General features: G+C 43.8%; 1 protein-coding gene across 1 annotated transcript; it reads right to left on the reverse strand.

Annotated features, from left to right (window-relative positions):
- Nucleotides 1-5,941: 5,941 nt before the first annotated feature.
- On the reverse strand, nucleotides 5,942-16,037 carry LOC115099207 (transmembrane 4 L6 family member 1-like). Its single transcript, XM_029616644.1, is given in 6 exon segments — nucleotides 5,942-6,910; nucleotides 7,945-8,128; nucleotides 11,235-11,303; nucleotides 11,305-11,375; nucleotides 11,487-11,576; nucleotides 15,628-16,037. Coding segments are annotated over 6 exon segments (606 nt in total). The 5' UTR covers nucleotides 15,805-16,037; the 3' UTR covers nucleotides 5,942-6,895.
- Nucleotides 16,038-17,401: the final 1,364 nt, after the last annotated feature.

Below are 17,401 nucleotides of genomic sequence, written 5' to 3' on the forward strand. Positions count from 1 at the left end.
ATCCCTCGCCTCAGGCAGCAGATTGCCTTGAGTTGCCCCTGTTGCCAGGTATTTGTAGCCTGGATTGTCCACTGTTGGAAACAGGATGCTGGGCTTGGTGGACCCTTGTTCTAACCCAGTATAGCAACTTCTTAAATACACCTGGGCTACTCTGCCTCTATCACAACCTCTCTTTTGGGATATTCTGACTTCCTTGTTATGTCAGTGTCCTTTGAGGATACCTCACGCTGAACCGTGTGCTCCTGAGCAACTGTTGGCTTTCCCCCATGTTCTAGTTTAAAAGCCACTGGTTCCACTCTGGTTAAAGTGCAACCTATCCCTTCGGAACAGGCTCCTCCTTCCTCAAAATGTTGCCCAGTTCCTAACAAACCTAAAGCCCTCCTCCTTGCACCATCGCCTCATCCACACATTGACTTTGGAGCTCAGCCTGCCTGTGGGGTGCTGCACACATTCACCCTCTTTGGGCAGATGTACTAGCCCAGCACATAACCTCAGCAGTTTCACATTTCCTGGCTCTGCTCCTCCCTCAACCCAAACACCACACCTCCCCCCCGCCCCCAAGCAGAACACCTCCTGTAAATGCAGCTGAAAGTATGCAAGTTGAGCCACACTCTACACCTTTAGCTGTACTGAGGGAGGGCAAGGTGGTTCACATGCACAAACCACTGTCCATGCAAATGACTTTGAATAATGTCCTCCCCACTAAAATTCAGTTAGGATTCAAGTCGCAAGTCTCAGTTTGTGCAAAATCAAGTACTGGTTAAATTGGTCTTCTTTATTTGAGAGAGTTTAGTAGGCAAAGACTTTAGTCAGTTTCTTGCAACATTTGTCAGCAGTGTGACCCTACTGGCCCTGCTGTAGTTCCTGTCAGTTCTGGCTACTGTACAGTAAAACCATCAGCCGACACTCGGCCTGTACAAGTACAGCAGGCAGAACCACTGAAATCATAAAGGAAGCCGCTCATAATTAACTCACGCATCCTGCAATGAAAGAAAAACATTTCTGTCCGATAAACCCAGGGGTTTATTAAAGCATGTTTCTTGGGATAGTGCTTTTCAAATTTCTGAAACACATTACAAAGAAGTATATTTTATAAAAGCTAAAGAGTGGGATTAGGGTTTGTGCCTCGGTCTTTCATGGTGTGCTGGATATTTGCCAACTTGCTCTCTTCAAGGGTGACACTGGCCTGAACTCAGCTTGGTGTTTTAGCTGACAAAGAAAACATTTGCTCTTTTTTTTTTTTTTTAATTTTTAATTTCTTGAATTTTATTTCAAATTACAATTGAAACATTTTACATAAGGAAAGAAGAAGACAATAAGAAAACAAATTTTTTGGAAATTATTCCACATTTCTTTCTAGATAACTTCTAGACAATAATTGTCTCCTAAATTATAAGCAAAAGAGGAGATCCTAGGAGTTAAAGCGGTATAATAGGAAATCTAAACACATCTAATATAATATATAGTCACAAGGTTATTTGCAGATATTTCTTTTTTAACTGTCTACCCTTCTTTACCTATCCAGAGTGAGAGTCCAGGTATGAGCGTAGTTGGTCTAACTCAGTAAATATATACCTATTATTATTATATACCAAGATACATCGACATGGATATTTCAGATTGAATTTCGCTCCTCTAGATATCACTTCACTTCTTAAATTCAGGAAAGCTTTTCTTTTTTCTTGAGTTCTTCTAGTGATATCGGGGAATACTCTTACTTGAAAGCCATAAAATAATAATGCTTGATTTTTAAAAGATCTTCTCAGTACTTCATCTCTGTCCAAAGTTTGTTGAAAGGACAGAAAAACAGTTGCACGCTCCTCTATCTTAGCCTCAAAGGATTTTTCTATAAAGTCAGTCAAATTATCAGGAGAATTATCTTTATCTTTTAGTTCTTGTTCCCAAAGCTCTCTATCTTCAGCTTTCTTTCCTGGAGTATAATAAGACCTCGTCAAAGAGGGTAAATTTTCTTCTGAGTATGCCAAAATGTTCATAAAGTAACTCTTAATTAATTCTTTTAAAGGCATCCATTTTGTTTTCGGGAAGTTAAGAATTCTCAAGTTACTTCTTCGCATCTGATTTTCTAAAAAGTCCAATTTTCCATTTACATATGAATCTGACTTTATAAGATTCACCTGCACTTCTTTTATGTTATTAATATCTTTATCCAGATCCTCGATTTTAGTTTCCATTATCTGAACTCTTTTTTCAAGACCATTAGTTTTCTCTAAACTCAATTTCACAGCGTTTGTTAAATCAACTATTGCTTTATTCATAACTGTTAACGCTTTCCATATTTCTTCAGATGTTACCTTATCCGGAGCAGTCAATGGATGTTTTAATACTACGCAAATCCCTTCTTCTTCTCCTCTTTTGTTCAGAAGGCCTTCCTCGTCTCGCTCCACGCGCTCCACTCCTAACTCACATCCCCTGGAGCCTGCGCTTCCCAGGCTCACCGAAGCCGGCGTAGAATCTATGCCGCTTCTCTGGGGTTCTTCCGGTGTTACTGTGAGCTGGTTTGGAGCGGTTACCTGCTGTTGACCCAAATCCCCTGGTGTCGGGGGTTTGCAGGAGAGAGAGGGAGTTGTAGGCAGACCGGGACTAAGAGAAATCTCTTCAGCCAAGGCTTGTGGCATCCGCTCTAAACCATGAAAGCCAGCGGCTCCCCTCACCGGCTCAAACTGCAAACCAGGAAACGTTTCATCGATCCGCGTTTGGCGAAGAAATGGTTCAGGAGTCGAGGCCAAAACCTCTCTTACCCTTGCCTTGCATTTAGTGTGAGGCATTGCCAGAAGAATTATTCTCAAGGAAATATTTGCAAGGTAAGAAAGTCAGAAAACGCGGAGCTAGCTCGTTTCAATGTTCACCCTGTGGCGACCATCTTGGATCTCCAACATTTGCTCTTTTAATTTTACATTTATGTAGCCTTGATTTGATACGAAGAGAAGCTTATTAGATTGTATTGAGAGGTATGTGTGTGGGGGGTGAGTGTGTGTATGTGTGGGTGTGGGGGGTGTGGGTGGATCTATGTGTGTGGGGGGGTGTATGGGGTGTGTGGGGGTGGATGTGTGTGTGGGGGATGAGTGTGTGTATGTGTGGGTGTGGGGGTGGAAGTGTGTGTGGGATGTGAGTGTGTGTTTGTGTGGGTCATGTGTGGGGGTGCGAGTATAAGTATGTATGTGGGGGGAGAGTGTGTGCGTGTATATGTGGGTGTGGGGTCTATGTGTGTGGGGGATATATGTGGGGGTGCGTGTATGTGTGTGGGGGGAGTGTGTGCGTGTATGTGTGGGTGTGGGGTCTATGTGTGTGTGGGATATATGTGGGGGTGCGTGTATGTGTGGGGGGGGGGAGTGTGTGCATGTATGTGTGGATGTGGGTGTGTGTGTGTGTGTGCTTGTCCATCTCCTTATGAGCAGTGGGATCTAGCCCAACCAAACTCGGGCTAGATGAAGGTCATTGTGGGGAGGGACATTGGGGAGTTCTTTTGGGGGGAACAGGAGGGGGACAAAGTTGGAAAGTTTGCCATAAGAACTGCATTGGGGAAACGAGGCTTGATAGAACGTTGCTCCTTGTGTTTGTCAACTTTAAGTCACAGATACCGATCTATAATTATTTTCTTCAAACTTCAAATGCTTCTTTAATGCAACTTTAAAAAAAAAATTGTACCACATGCTGATTAATAAAATAAAAGGAATAGCTAAGTAATTAATGCAGTAACAAAAAAAGCACTTTATTTTTTTTAAACTATCAGAAATGTGCTAGCCTTATCCACAAAGGTGTGAGTGTGGGAGTAGTGGAAACTATAGCCTCTGTGTGCTCTGTAGTACTTCAGAAGTACACGAGGGGCTCAATAACAAATGTAGTGTCCTTCCCACCCCCATGCTGGCACTGCACCAGTAACACTCTGGATGACCTTTTCCTTGGGTACACAGTAGGTGGCGCAGTTGAACAATACCTGCTGCTCCTTACCCTTCAGTAGGGACCTGGATATTCCCACTTCTCACTGTGCAGACAGACAGTTGGGGCAGTTTCTCTGATCTCTGCTGAGGCTTTCAGACAAGCGTGGGAAGAGGGAGGAGACATGAAGGAGGGCAGAGGCTGAGATTAAATCAGAGTGGAAGGGGAGCTAGAAAGAAGCTAAACTCATGCAACACAGAGGAAGACAGAAAGAGACATGGGGAGAGAAAACCAAGTGAAAGATATATTAGATGCAAGAGAGACAGAAATAGATTAAAAAGAGCAATAGATGAAGAGAAGAGACATAAAAAAGAAAGAGAAGCAAATAAGGGAGGGGAACAATGAGAAAGCAGTAAATGGGAGGGCCCGGCCCAGTGACTCAGTGGCTGTGCTGTAGACTACCATGCAGAGTCCCCAGGTCCCACTTCCTGGGTCTGGCATTCCATGCCTTGGGCCGGCTGGGGCTAAGGATGCTGCAGAGGCAGCGCTCACGGACCCTGGGAAGGAGGAAGTCCCAGCCATTAGGTGACAGCTGGCCAGATTGGTATGGGGATCAAGGAGGAGCTCTCTGGTGCACGGCTCCCAGTCTCAGAGCTGTTGCTGCAATGACCTGACTAGAAACAATGCGGGAAAATTCCCGGGCAGTTGTGAATGAAGACTCCTGGTGCAAGAATCCTAGCACTAGCTCTATTTGGTCTAGAAATAGGAGAAACTACTTGAGCTCCCCCCCCCCCCCAAAAAAAAAAAGAAAGAAATGAGAGAACTAGCCAAATGGGAAAAGAGAGAAGGGGAAGGGGAATGAGGATCAACAAAAAAAAAAAAGATTACAACTAGGGAAAGATAGCAAAGTAGGTGGGCGCATGGCAAACAATTTCGTTTTGGTTTACTTTAGCAATTTTTTTTCATGTTTACATGGGTTTCATTTCATCTTTGGTTTAAGTGCACGCTATTTTATAAAATCTTACAGCCCCTTCCTGGCACCCCTGCAGCTTATTTGATTATACAAAGAGTGGAAGAAGTGATCCCCAGTCGCTCTTGCCCCACCATGCCATAAATCAAAATGGCGCCGACCTTGAGTCAGCAACATGATTTACATTTAGCACACTGGTGGGGCAGAAACGACTGGGGATTGCTCCTGCCCCTCTTTGGAGACTATTATAATGCAAATATGCTGAAGGGGGGGCTGAATGCCCAGGGGCGTTTTTTTAAATCAGATGGTGCAGGATTTAATGTAAAATGGCAGCAGGAATGTGGACGAGTTATGGCTTTAGTGCGTGCTATTATAAAATAATGTACACTAAAACTGAAATGAAACGAAAAGAAAACGAGTGAAATTGTATTCGCTTTTCTTTCATTGCATTTCAGAATTGAAACAAAATGGCACGGGAAATGCCATTTTGACATTTTCTATGTCATATCCTAATGTCAGCACATCCCTACAACAGAGGAAAGACAAAGGAAGAATAAATAAGCATGGGAAGGAGAATCACACAAAACTGGAAGATAAAAAACATGGACATATTGGGAAGGGAGGAAAAATGAAGGAAAAGAATAAAAAAATACTGTCTAAGAGAAAGACACAAATAATCAGAGAAGGGTGACACCAATAATGTAGATACAGAAAGAATTTGGCGATTAAGGCAGAGGAATAGATGGTTAGTGAGACAATAAAAGAGAGAGAGTCCATATAAGGGGAGAGAAACAGAATGTAGGAGATGGAGTAGGCACAAACCGGGGGAGCAGAGAAAAAGCAACACAAGAAATCAGGACAGGCATAGAGACAAATGGGGATCACATGCAGAAAAGGCACAAAGCAGGATAATGGGATAACAGGGCAGAGAAACGACAGAGCATGGACAAGCAGAAGGGGGGGCACAAAGAAAAGGAACAGAAAAGCAGAAGAGACACTAAAATCACTGGAGAATACAGAGCATAACAACGTGCTGAAGACGGAGAAGAATCAAATAATTTCATAAGACAAAAAAAGGTTAGAAAAATAACTTTATTTTGGTCTGCAATGTATTAGTACAATCATGGCAAAGATTATGGAAACATGCCTATTGTAAAACTGACCTTCACAGACGTCTGATTGCTAATAAATATACTTGGTACAAAGATAAACACGCCATTCATACATAAAATGTTGCACTATTGCTAAGATTGTATCTCTCAAACTCTAGGACTTAGCAGGACCTTCTGAAGTTCTGCTTGATCCCCTCTTCTACTCTACTGGCCAGAGACACTGGCAGGAACAGGACCACCCCTGGGCAAAGCAGCCCTTTGTGTAGGGCCGGATGTAAGATTTTGGTGCCCATAGGAAGAGTGTCCGAAAGAAAGCACAAGCAGGATCCTCTTTGACTTGGATATTTGGCACCTTCAATATTTGGTGCCTGAGGCAGTCACCTATGCCTAAATCCAGGTCTGCCCCTGTGTGGGTGGGGGGTGTCACCCTCTCAAGATCGGGGATGGGGGTGTCCCCTTCAAAGGTGCAAACTCTTCATCCTACTACCCCCACCAGATGACCCTTTACTGGATCCTCTTCCCCTTCTCCCCCCATCTGCAACCCTCTCCTCACCTCATTTGGCTGGCCCCAGACCCAGGCCAGGTGGAGACCTTCAGGCAGTGGCAGTGGGAGGGGAAAAAGCCCCATGGGTCCTGTGAACCTGTGAGGTGGCCCCCACTCCCTTCTCCTGCACGGGCTTCCTTCCGCTTCAGAGGACCCATGCTGGCTATTCCTCCTGTGGCCACCACCACCTGAAGAGCTCCGCCCACAGCCCTGATTTTGGTAACTATGACAATACACACTGAAAAACAATATGCAATGCTGTACATTTTAATTTACAATACACTTGAACAGAGCTATGACAAGTCAATAAAACACAAATATAAATAGACTGGAGGGAAGGGAGAGTGAGTCTTCTGTGCTGTTGTGAATCCTTCAGCATGCATAACTCTGTGAGGAGAGAAAAGGACAATGTTTTCTTAGTCATTTCCAGGGAACCATCCTCCCCTTTTGCTACATTTCTTTTAAATACTGATTATGTTAATTTCCATATGCAGAGCTCTGGAATAACTGATAGTCTTCAGGTTCAAAAAAGATACCACAGAGAGGATACCACAGAAAGTTCCCTGGTGAAATGGCAACTTTTTGAATATTGGACCATTTATCTATCTAAAGTTTAGCCAGATATGTCATTATCGGGGCAGCCTACATTATCTGGTTAAGTTAGGCAGAGCAGGCCTAAAGTTATCCGGCCTTGTGTGGCCAGATAACATTACTTAACATTACTTAACCATATATCTTGTCATGAGCGTGTTAGAGAGACCTCGCTCCGGGCAAGGGTTTTCAGGGTCCGAGGGGAGGGGTTCATACTCCTGAGATAGTGGGCACTGGATGCCACCGGTGGTATCTATGGGCTGACTCTGTGCTAACGGCCTGCTGCAGCGAGATCCGGCTGCCGGATAATGAAAACCGAGTTACTCCGCGCACTGTTCAGGTGGAGGAGGTGTTTTTGCTAAAACTGAAGACAGGCAGGAGAGCTCTACATTACTGCTTGAATCCCCCCTCCCCTGCTGAAACAAGGGAAAGGGGACTAAATTAAGTACTGCGTTGTCACCTACAGTGCAGATTACGCACAGAAACTCGTTAAGGAAAGTAGGTTGAATTAATAATATTTATTGGCGGCCCTCCAGTAGCTATTGAGTTTGATGTACGCCTTGGTGGGCAACTTAATATATGTTGGACAGCTTGTGTTCCCCTTCCCCTCCCCACCCCAGCTCACACGCACACACTGCAGAGTTTAAGTAAGGCGCAGCTGCAGAGCCTAGCAGAGACAGAAACCAGAACAGCCAGCACTGAGCAGCCTTCTGGCCGCTGACACTTCGCTGCTGTCCTGGGATGGCATGAATGCTCCACTGGGGAACATCACGGCATAAAGGCTTTGCAAGTTGCTGTGCTTTCATTGACGCTTGCATGAAGACTCTTACCTGTTGCGTAGAAGTACAACAGTAACCGCATATCCCCCCAATTAAGCCGTTGAGGATCTGGATGCAACACAAAATGAACTGGATTCCCGCCAGCCCCAGGAGAATGGAAAACAAGGTGACATTCCATACCACCACGTTCTGTGGCTGCTGGCACTGAGACCAGGAGGAATACTCCGTCAGATATCTGTTGACAAAGAAACGAATGGGGATGAGACCCGCAAAGCTCTGTCTGGTGGGTTTTATTCAAAACTGCCCCTTTCGTTCAAGCCGGTGAACACACTAAAGTATGCCGTGCTACATGCACAGATGACTTTGCCGACAAGTTGAAGTAGTGCAACAAATATTTAGCATAAATAAAAACGAATAATGTATCTTTACGAGATCACTAGTTTGGCCATTGTCTACACAGCAAGCACATTTCAAACTATTGGTCATTTTTTTCATAAGAATAAGCTACTGTAATATATATGAATAGAATCCTGTGGATTAATTGCTACGCACTGAACTCTGGTTTTTTTGCCTATAATGTGGATGGCATAAACACATTGCTCTTTGCTGGTTTGAGGGATATGCTAAATACATATTTGTACTTCTAGGTCACCTTTCCAATCTTAGTACAAGGCAGTTTACAACATTTTTCAGCATGATAAGTCTCTGACCCACAGAGTTGCAATCTGAGTGGTTTAAGCAAGTCAAAGGGAAATAGTGACTTGCCCAAGGTCACACAGAATGTGAGTGAGAGAAGGAGGAGTTGAATCCTGGTTTCTCATCCACTAACTTTAATCACTGCACCACACCTGCACGCCTACTGGCACCAGCTGTATTTTCTGTTCACTGAATAGTTACTGCATCTCCTATGCCAAATAAGAAAGATTATCCCAACCCCACTATAGTATATAGATATGTGTGTGTGTGTGCGTGTGTGTGTGTGCGCACGTATATACACTCTATGGTGACTGACACTTTTTGTTTTCTTTTCTTTTCCTATGAATAAGGGACAGAAATATAACTCAGCTGATCCGTTTCCTTCTCCAACAACAGGTCTTGGTTTCTGTTGATAGCTAGCTAACATCCTGCCCCACCCACTTTAATTATTGTGAAAGAAAATGTGTAACTAGCAATTATTTGTCCTGGCAATTAATAATATTTATTGTTTGTATGGTGTTCTTCTATGCGTGATAATTCTGTTCTATCATGAAATATTAGGGAAGAATGTAATGCACCATACACTGTCTCTAAGAAACCAGGGATTTTGATTTAATAAAGATTCAACATTTTTGACATATACGGTAGTTGTGTATCTACAGAAATATTTTCCCTTCCCAGGGATAGCATGACCCACTGTGCAAACTGTGCTATTGCACAAGATAGCAATTCCAAGGGGAGGGGGGCAACATCTCACAGCTGAGCCTGCCCATGGAGTCTAAGCAGTGCAGAACCTGGCTTATCCCCTCCCCGGCTGTCGGGAGTGACGCTTAACACAGCATTAACCTCCTGTGGTAGGAGGCACAAGATCTATGGGATTCATGCGGCCTGTACCATGAGACTGGACCCATACAGCAGAGCAAATTAAACGCCGCTTTCTACCGAGCAGGCGGGATCAGGAAGAGGCCGGGCTACATGGGGATTGTAGGGCAGAGAGGATCAGGGGGAACTGGGGAGGGAATATGTGAGAGCTTTTGGGGGGGGAGGGAGGAGTGTGAGGAGAGTTTTAATGGGAAGGCCCCCTCCCCCAGGGGTGGGATGTGGATATGGGGAGAACCTTCCAGAGGTGTGAAGGTTATGTGGAGAAAGTTTTCCAAGCTTGGGAGGGGGGTGTGGGAAATGCTATGTGGGGGTCAAGGAGAGGGGGGAAAGCACTGTAGGGATTAGGCAAGTGAAGATTAAACCTGGGATGGGGGGGACAGAGAGATAGGAGAGGACATGGTGAAGAGAAAAGGGCCCAGGATGGAATGAAGGAGAGTGAGAGAGGATCAGGGCCTAGGGGCGAGAATACTGGGAATAGGGGCGGGGGGGGGGGGGGGGGGGGGAGAGGGACCAGTTAGAACTTGGGACTGAGGGAGAATGTACCCTAGCTAGGTGGGAATTTGAGGGAGAGGAAAAGAAGCCTGGTTATTGGGTGGATGGAGGGGAAGAAAAGGACCCATGATGGTGGATGGGGGAGGAGAGAGGCCCGGGGATGGGACTGACAGAGAGAGGACGCTGGATTTAATGGGGGGGGGGGGTCTAGGAAGACAATGGGGGGGAAGGAATGAAGGTGAAAGCATATGAAAAAGAGGAAAGAGGAGAAAGGGAAAGCAGGCAGGAAGAATTTAAAGAAGTGACAAGGATGAAGAGAAGGACATGAAAGAGAAAATAGCCACTTTGAAGGAAAAAGACGGAGACAAATGGATCTGGGTTCCTTCCTGGGGGAAGATCTGTGGCAGCCATACATCATCAATATGTGGAGGGACCCTCAAGGCTCCAACTGGGAAGGCAGGAGAAGGAGAGTGAACAACTGGACTCGGACGTGGAATCTGGGACTCGAATGGAATCTCAGCTGGGAAATTTCATCCCATCCTACCCCAGTGATTGGAAAGCATCCGGATTAAAATAAGTTAAAGGGAAGCTTAAAGGCACACATTTATCAAAAGAGCTAAAGCTGTGAATGGACTAAAAAGAATAAGAGCTTGTAACTGCCTATTTTCATCAGCTTCCATCATTAAGCAATAAAAACAAGTTGTGTTGGAAACCGAATCAGCTTCCAGTATGATTATTGCTGCTGTAGGCAAAAGGTTTTAAGGTTAGATTGAGTATACCACACTCACGGCCTAGGAAATAATCTCCGACAGGGAATCTTGGACGTCAGGAAGAAAGTTACACAACTATTTGAAGTGTGCTCTTTGGGGGTCCTGTGATGGGACGCCAGCCCCATTGAAGCTGTCAGGTCTCTGGAGCCATACTGGAAATCAACAGCGGCTGGCACTGTCAGTCTGGAGGAAGGCAGCTGTGCAGGCCAGAGGAAGGGGAGGCATTGTCCACGTGGCACACAGGATAGAGGCGGTTGCAGCTTCAGAGGTGGGAGGGTTAGAAGCTGGTGGGGTTGGGCCTAGGGGAAAGTGGTGGGGGTGGGCATGAAGGGGGAGAGTTTTGAGATCCAGCTTGGGGAGGGGAGAGGTGGGGAGGAGGAACAGAGCACATTCAGGTGCATGCTCACCTCCCTCAATCTACATCAAACACAGGGTGTCAGAGTGACCAGAATGCGCATTTGATAATGTAATAATGTATAGCCATAATGCCATTGTCCTTACCTGCCATTTGTATTGGCAAAGAGATATGTCCATTGGGAACCATTGTAACACAAAGGTCCTTAGCTAAGCCAATGCAGAAATGATCACACAATATCCAGAACCAGCTAGTCCAATTAGGGCTGCTAGAATTGATGAAAGCATCTGCAAAGGGAAATTTAAAAAAAAAAAAAAAAAGATCAACACTGTTCTCAGCTTGAAATTCTAAAATCTATCACCTAAAGAAATAAAAAGGTTGAAATAAGCCATCTCAACCGCACAGCGTTTCCCGCAGGTTGCATGCCCACAGCATCCGCAACAGTCTTCATGCTCCAGGCCAATAAACACGGCAGCTGGCAAGAACATCTAGAGAAAACAAGCAAGAAATAGTCTCAGGGTTTGTGCCTGGCCTGTGAACTGCACCTGTCTCAGATCAGCTTAAAAAAGAAATCCATCAACTTCTGCTCGGTCCTAACGGCGTCGCTTTGCAAGAAAAGCTGCTGTGAGAAGTCTGCCTGTGTGTACACCAGAAGTGGTCGTTTAAGTGTTGGCTAAATTATATTTCCTGTCTTTTTCTAATGGATATTCAATTAGGCCTGAAGTCTGAAAAACTCTAGTGCTGCTCAAATGGACCGATACCTCCTGTGGCACTTCTTCTCATGCTCCACAAAAGATATTCAGGCCCACTCAAAGGATATTTGACAGCAAAGATTCTATTTCTGCATTTGATATCACACCTCCAGATATTGCAAAATACCAAAGCTATTTCTAGGTTATTGTAAATGTTTTGGCAAGACAGACCAGCAAGTCTAACACACGCCCAGTAGCTCACATTTTTTAATTCATTTTGGCCAAAGTACAATATAAGTTAGTCTGTAAGAGTCCTCTGCAGACTCCACCCTTCTTCTGGGATGCAATGAAGTTTGAAACTATATCAAGGGGACTGAAGAGGCATAAACAGCAACAAACACCATGGATTTGATTTTAATTCCCATTTTTTCCTGTAGACCATCCAGGCTATATAATACCTTTAAGAATTCATACCACATTTATATGCAATACAGTACTGAAGGTCTTCTGGGTGTTTCTCAAGAACTAAAAAACTAGATGTGACTCATCTGTTTCCTTAGGGCCTTGAGTCCAGTGATCCTCCTAGTCAGCTGCCCTTCCCTGACCTGAGACCAAGAGCTACAGGGCAGAAACCTGAGACTTCCCGGCTCTCTGTGAAGTTGCCATTTCTTCAACGTTAATGGTTCTTACACAAAGAGATTATTGTGACTGAGTAAAGGAGATGGTTTATTGACCTAAACATTATATGGATTTTTTTGTTTTGGCCTCTGACACTTGAGTTTCTTATTTATTTATTTATTTTCACAATCCACGCACATGCATGAAACCACAGTCACGTGAGCATCCTGGAAATCAGGCTTCCTTACTTCTGGGGGGAACGTCTTGCTTTCTCATATAATGCCTTGAACTGTAGCATTTCTATCACTAAACATTACATAACCCCACAGGGAGGATAACTGTGAAACATGGGCATGCACCCATATACATGTGTATATGGGCGTGTACAATGTTAGCATAGAATTTTATAATGTGTATTTCACATACGCTTATTTTATGAAATAGGCATATGTTTGCTACACAATATATACATGAATGAACACCTATGCACAAATACATACGCATTGAAACCACAGATTTCAATGCATTGAACGCACATACTTTACCCATCTATTTTAAACATATACACGCATGTAATTTATGTGCAAAAGTAAACAGACTAACCCACGTAAGTCCCGATTTGCACCATAACTTGGACAATTTTATAACATTTATTTATTTATTTTTGGTTTTTATATACCGGAAGTTCCTGTATACAATACATATCACTCCGGTTCACAGGTAACAGAGATAACTATCGCCGGGATGGCGATTTACATGGAACATATCAAACGATTAATCTATTATAGAGTAAAAATACAAACAATATCAACTTAGAACACATAAATAAAGCAATGCGCGTGTCAAGCAAATTACCAATTTTACCACTAGTCCAACAGTTCGCCTAGGCCTTCTCCAGGCCATCGACACCCTCCTGGTTCTTTTCATTTCATTTATTAAAACGTAATGACCCAAGTGGTAGTACAATAAAACAATACAAACAATCTGAAAAATAATCAACTATAAAGCAATCAGCAATGTACAAATTCCTCATAACAAAATACAAAACAAAACTTGGTAACCACAATTCTATCCTTATTTAGCAACTCACCCAGTTTACCCAGACCAGCCTCCCAGCCAATACTGCACAATAAACATGTCTATTATTACTTATGCTTACTTATGCCAGATAATTAGCAGGCGTATAACTGTCAGGCCAATACTGTTAGCCCGCGTGTGGCCGCGCATTTTCGACGCGCTATGGAAAATAGCATTTTATTCACTCAAGTGTTGGCCTCCCTCCCCCCAGAACACCCCAGATCACCCCTTTTATTTTACAAAAGTGAATCGCGCGGGAATAACTAATAGGACCATCAACATGCATTTGCATGTTGCGGGCGCTATTAGTTTTGGGGGGGTTGGCCGCACGTTTTCGACGCGCTATTTTTATATAGTAAGGGGGTAATAGCGCGTCGAAAACGCGCGGCCAACCCCCCCAAAACTAATAGCGCCCGCAACATGCAAATGCATGTTGATGGTCCTATTAGTTATTCCTGCTCGATACAGAAAGTAAAATGTGCAGCCAAGCCGCACATTTTAATTTCTGCCGGCAACGGGAAAAGTGTACAGAAAAGCAGAAAAAACTGCTTTTCTGTATACCCTCCGACTTAATATCATAGCAATATTAAGTCGGAGGCCCCAAAAATAAAAAAAAAAATTTAATTAAAAAAAAACATTTAAAATGTGCCCGCGGCACGCAGGTCGGAAGATGGACGCTCAATAATGCCGGCATCTGTTTTCTGAACCCATGGCTGTCAGTGTGCTCAAGAATCGACGCCGGAAAAATTGAGCATCGGCTGTCAAACCCACTGACAGCCGCCGCTCCTGTCAAAAAGGGGGTGCTAGGGACGCGCTAGTGTCCCTAGCGCCTCTTTTTACCGCGGGCCCTCATTTAAATATTTGATCACGCGCCCAATGGCCTGGGCGTGCGTTGGGAGAGCGGGCGCTCGCCTCGGAGCAGCCGGTTCTCCCACGGGATTTACTGTATCGGCCCATATGTAAGCTGGAAAAGGTATGCGTATATGTGTTTTTTAAAATAGCAGTTTATTCACTCAAGTGTTGGCCTCCATCCCCCCAGAACACCCCTGATCACCCCTTTTATTTTACAAACGTGAATATGCATGCTTACTTACCGTTTTTATAAAATATGGAATACTTGCATAGTGGCTGCTTACGTGCATATATGCTAATTTTTGCGTGTGCAGTTCAAAGTTCCATAATTACATAAACTTGTAGGAAAATAGCTTTAGATAGTTATCCGTTCCCCTCAAAGGGCTGTTATTCCCTTTGGATACCTGTCTAGGACCACTCCAAACCTTCTGAGCATCTTTCCGATTGGCAGATGCCAAAAAAATATGGCACTTACGGAGAAATAATGTTATATAGCCACATATGCACCTTTATACCGAAGCAGCTTTCCTCCTGAATGTACAGGGATACATTCCAACTGATGTCTGGTCGGCTATATTAAAATGACACTTTAACTTCTGAACTTCTTTAAAGAAAAATACTAAAAGCGCTGGAAGTTTTTTAAGCTTTTTTTTTTTTTATTTTATCTTATTACATTTCTTATTAATGTTACACCATCTCTAGTTTTGAAAAACAATCCTAAAATGATTGCCTTAAAAGAATATGTGGTTTATAGATCATTTTGCTGTATGGCCGCTCTATGCTAGACTTGGTATTCTAATATAAAGTACAAATTCAATCTTGCAATCTTTTAAGTCAAGTATTCAGTTGCAAGTTTTATAAGATGTTCTCCTGAGCTGGTAATTTGCTTTGTAAATAGTCATTTTTTGGACAGCAACTGTTTCTGGTTCTAGTCCAGGAGGTTGGTTTGGCAACCGAGTAATCATTCTATTTAATTCTACCATCTAGTGTGAGCCAGCCCTGCTTAGCAAATTAATAACACAGGATTTCCACCCTACCCTATGCAGTCACTTGTAGTTTCTTTCTAATAAACCCTTTCTTCAAACCATCACTTTGTTAAAAGATTCATATTCATTTAAACTGGCACCTTTTCAACTAGAGATTAATTACAGATATAGTCATGGTGAAACCAAACAGGAAAGATCAAAGCATCTATGCCTTCTGCAGGAAGCTCCAGCACCCAGACTTAGATATTTTATAGAAGTTCTTTCTTGCAGGCACACAAACTGAAATTTCCTTCCAAAGCCAACCCCAAACTCACCAACAAACCAGCTCCGCCGATTCCATGAAAGAACCACACGTAGTTTGTAAGATGATCTTCTGAAGCATATTTTGTCTCCCCGTTGGGAAAATAGAGCAAAATGTTAGCTGCAATGCAGAACAAAGCAAGTACTAGAAGGTTATAGCCAATGCCCTTAGCACACTTTTCATAACACATCTTTGCAATAATAGAAATCCTTCTTCAGGTGTCCTGTCTTCAGAACTCGCCGTGGCGGCAAATAAGTCCCAAGAGTGATGACTCCAGAAGCTCCGCTCCTTTTTTTGCAACATCTTAAGTACACAAGAGGTTCTTAGTCACCTGGGCGAGGACCTGTTTCACTGAATATTAGTTCTGATTGCTAAACACAATAGCTGGGGGAAGAGAGTGCGACTGGCCATTGGGAAAGCCAGCCGCCGCCAAGTAAAACAGGGCGGAGAAAATGAAAACAAAAGCTTATTAAAGAGTTTATTTTTACACTGCTACACAGCAGCACGTCACTAGGTTTCTGCCACACCATATGATATTCACAGATCTCAATAAGGAAACAAAATGCCCCCTTCTGTGATCTCATTTCGTAAATTACAAAGTGTTTAACTGGCAAGAGTATTTGTTGGGAAACAGAAACCATGCCGTTCCTCGTGGATAGTAACACACGGGACTGCTCGCTTGTGGACCGGCCTTCCATTTCCAGCCTGCAGAAGGCAGGGCTCACAATCCATTCAGTGCCCTTCATTATTATTTTGCTTGCTGAACGAAGGGCTTGACTGGGGTGTGAACGCCAGCGCTCGAGAGCAGTCGGATGGATACGCAACGATGGGAAGATGCTGAAAACCTGGGGGGGGGGGGCAAGATAAGTAGAAGACCTCTAGGAAATAACGAAGGAGAAGGCTAAAAGAGAGTTAGGTGGAGGGGGAAAACAAAACAAGAGAGAGAGAGAGAGAGAGAAAGAGGTGAGATTTTCGCAGTTACGTGAATGCATGGAGGGAGATGACAAAGAAAGAATATGGTACTGTAGGACATGCCAGTGAGCTCCAACGCCTGAATTTAAGCCAGAAGCAAAACCAGAAAGCCTGCTAACTCTTAACTACATAAGTCCTAATCATTAATCATTTTGTAAAGGCGTCATCATCCAATCACAGAATCAACGATCCAAGATAAACCCTGAAAAACCAAATCATAGACCTGCATCTCAGGGAGGAAAAACCAGACAAGTAGGCCTTCCTCGCTGGTCACTGGCTTCTGTGTGAAAGATTGATTTGAAAGGCGATGGCAGCCAAAGAGGCCGAAGCGTAAAAGGCGCGCTGATGATAGAGCAAGCTTTTTACTCCTGTTTTACCATGCATTTTTCCATGGTACTTGAATCTTGGCATTTAACAGTTTTAACGTTGAAAAAAATGTGGGCTAAAACGGGAGTAAATATCAGCACCAAAATTAGTGAGGGTGCATGCAAATCCAGTGTTAAAGAAGGCATTAGCTATTCCCCAACCATGAGGGAAGGGCTGTTAAAGGACAGACAGCTTAAGGTACATTTTCTTAATGTTGGAAATTTAACGCCTGGATCAGAGCTAGAGTAAAACTTAACTCGCGCTTCTGGTGGCCATGTTATTCTATTGCTGTGCCCAGTCTGGTATTGTCTAGCTGCTTGTATCACACTGGGCACAGCAATAGAATAATTCCAGCCACCAGAAATGTGAGTTTACTTCACCTTGGACACAGGGGTTTAATTTCTGGGTAAGCTCTTAGAGCTGAATGGTACGCCGGTGCTGTGAACCAT

Source organism: Rhinatrema bivittatum, chromosome 9 (genome assembly GCF_901001135.1).
Source record: "Rhinatrema bivittatum chromosome 9, aRhiBiv1.1, whole genome shotgun sequence".
NCBI lineage: Eukaryota > Metazoa > Chordata > Amphibia > Gymnophiona > Rhinatrematidae > Rhinatrema > Rhinatrema bivittatum.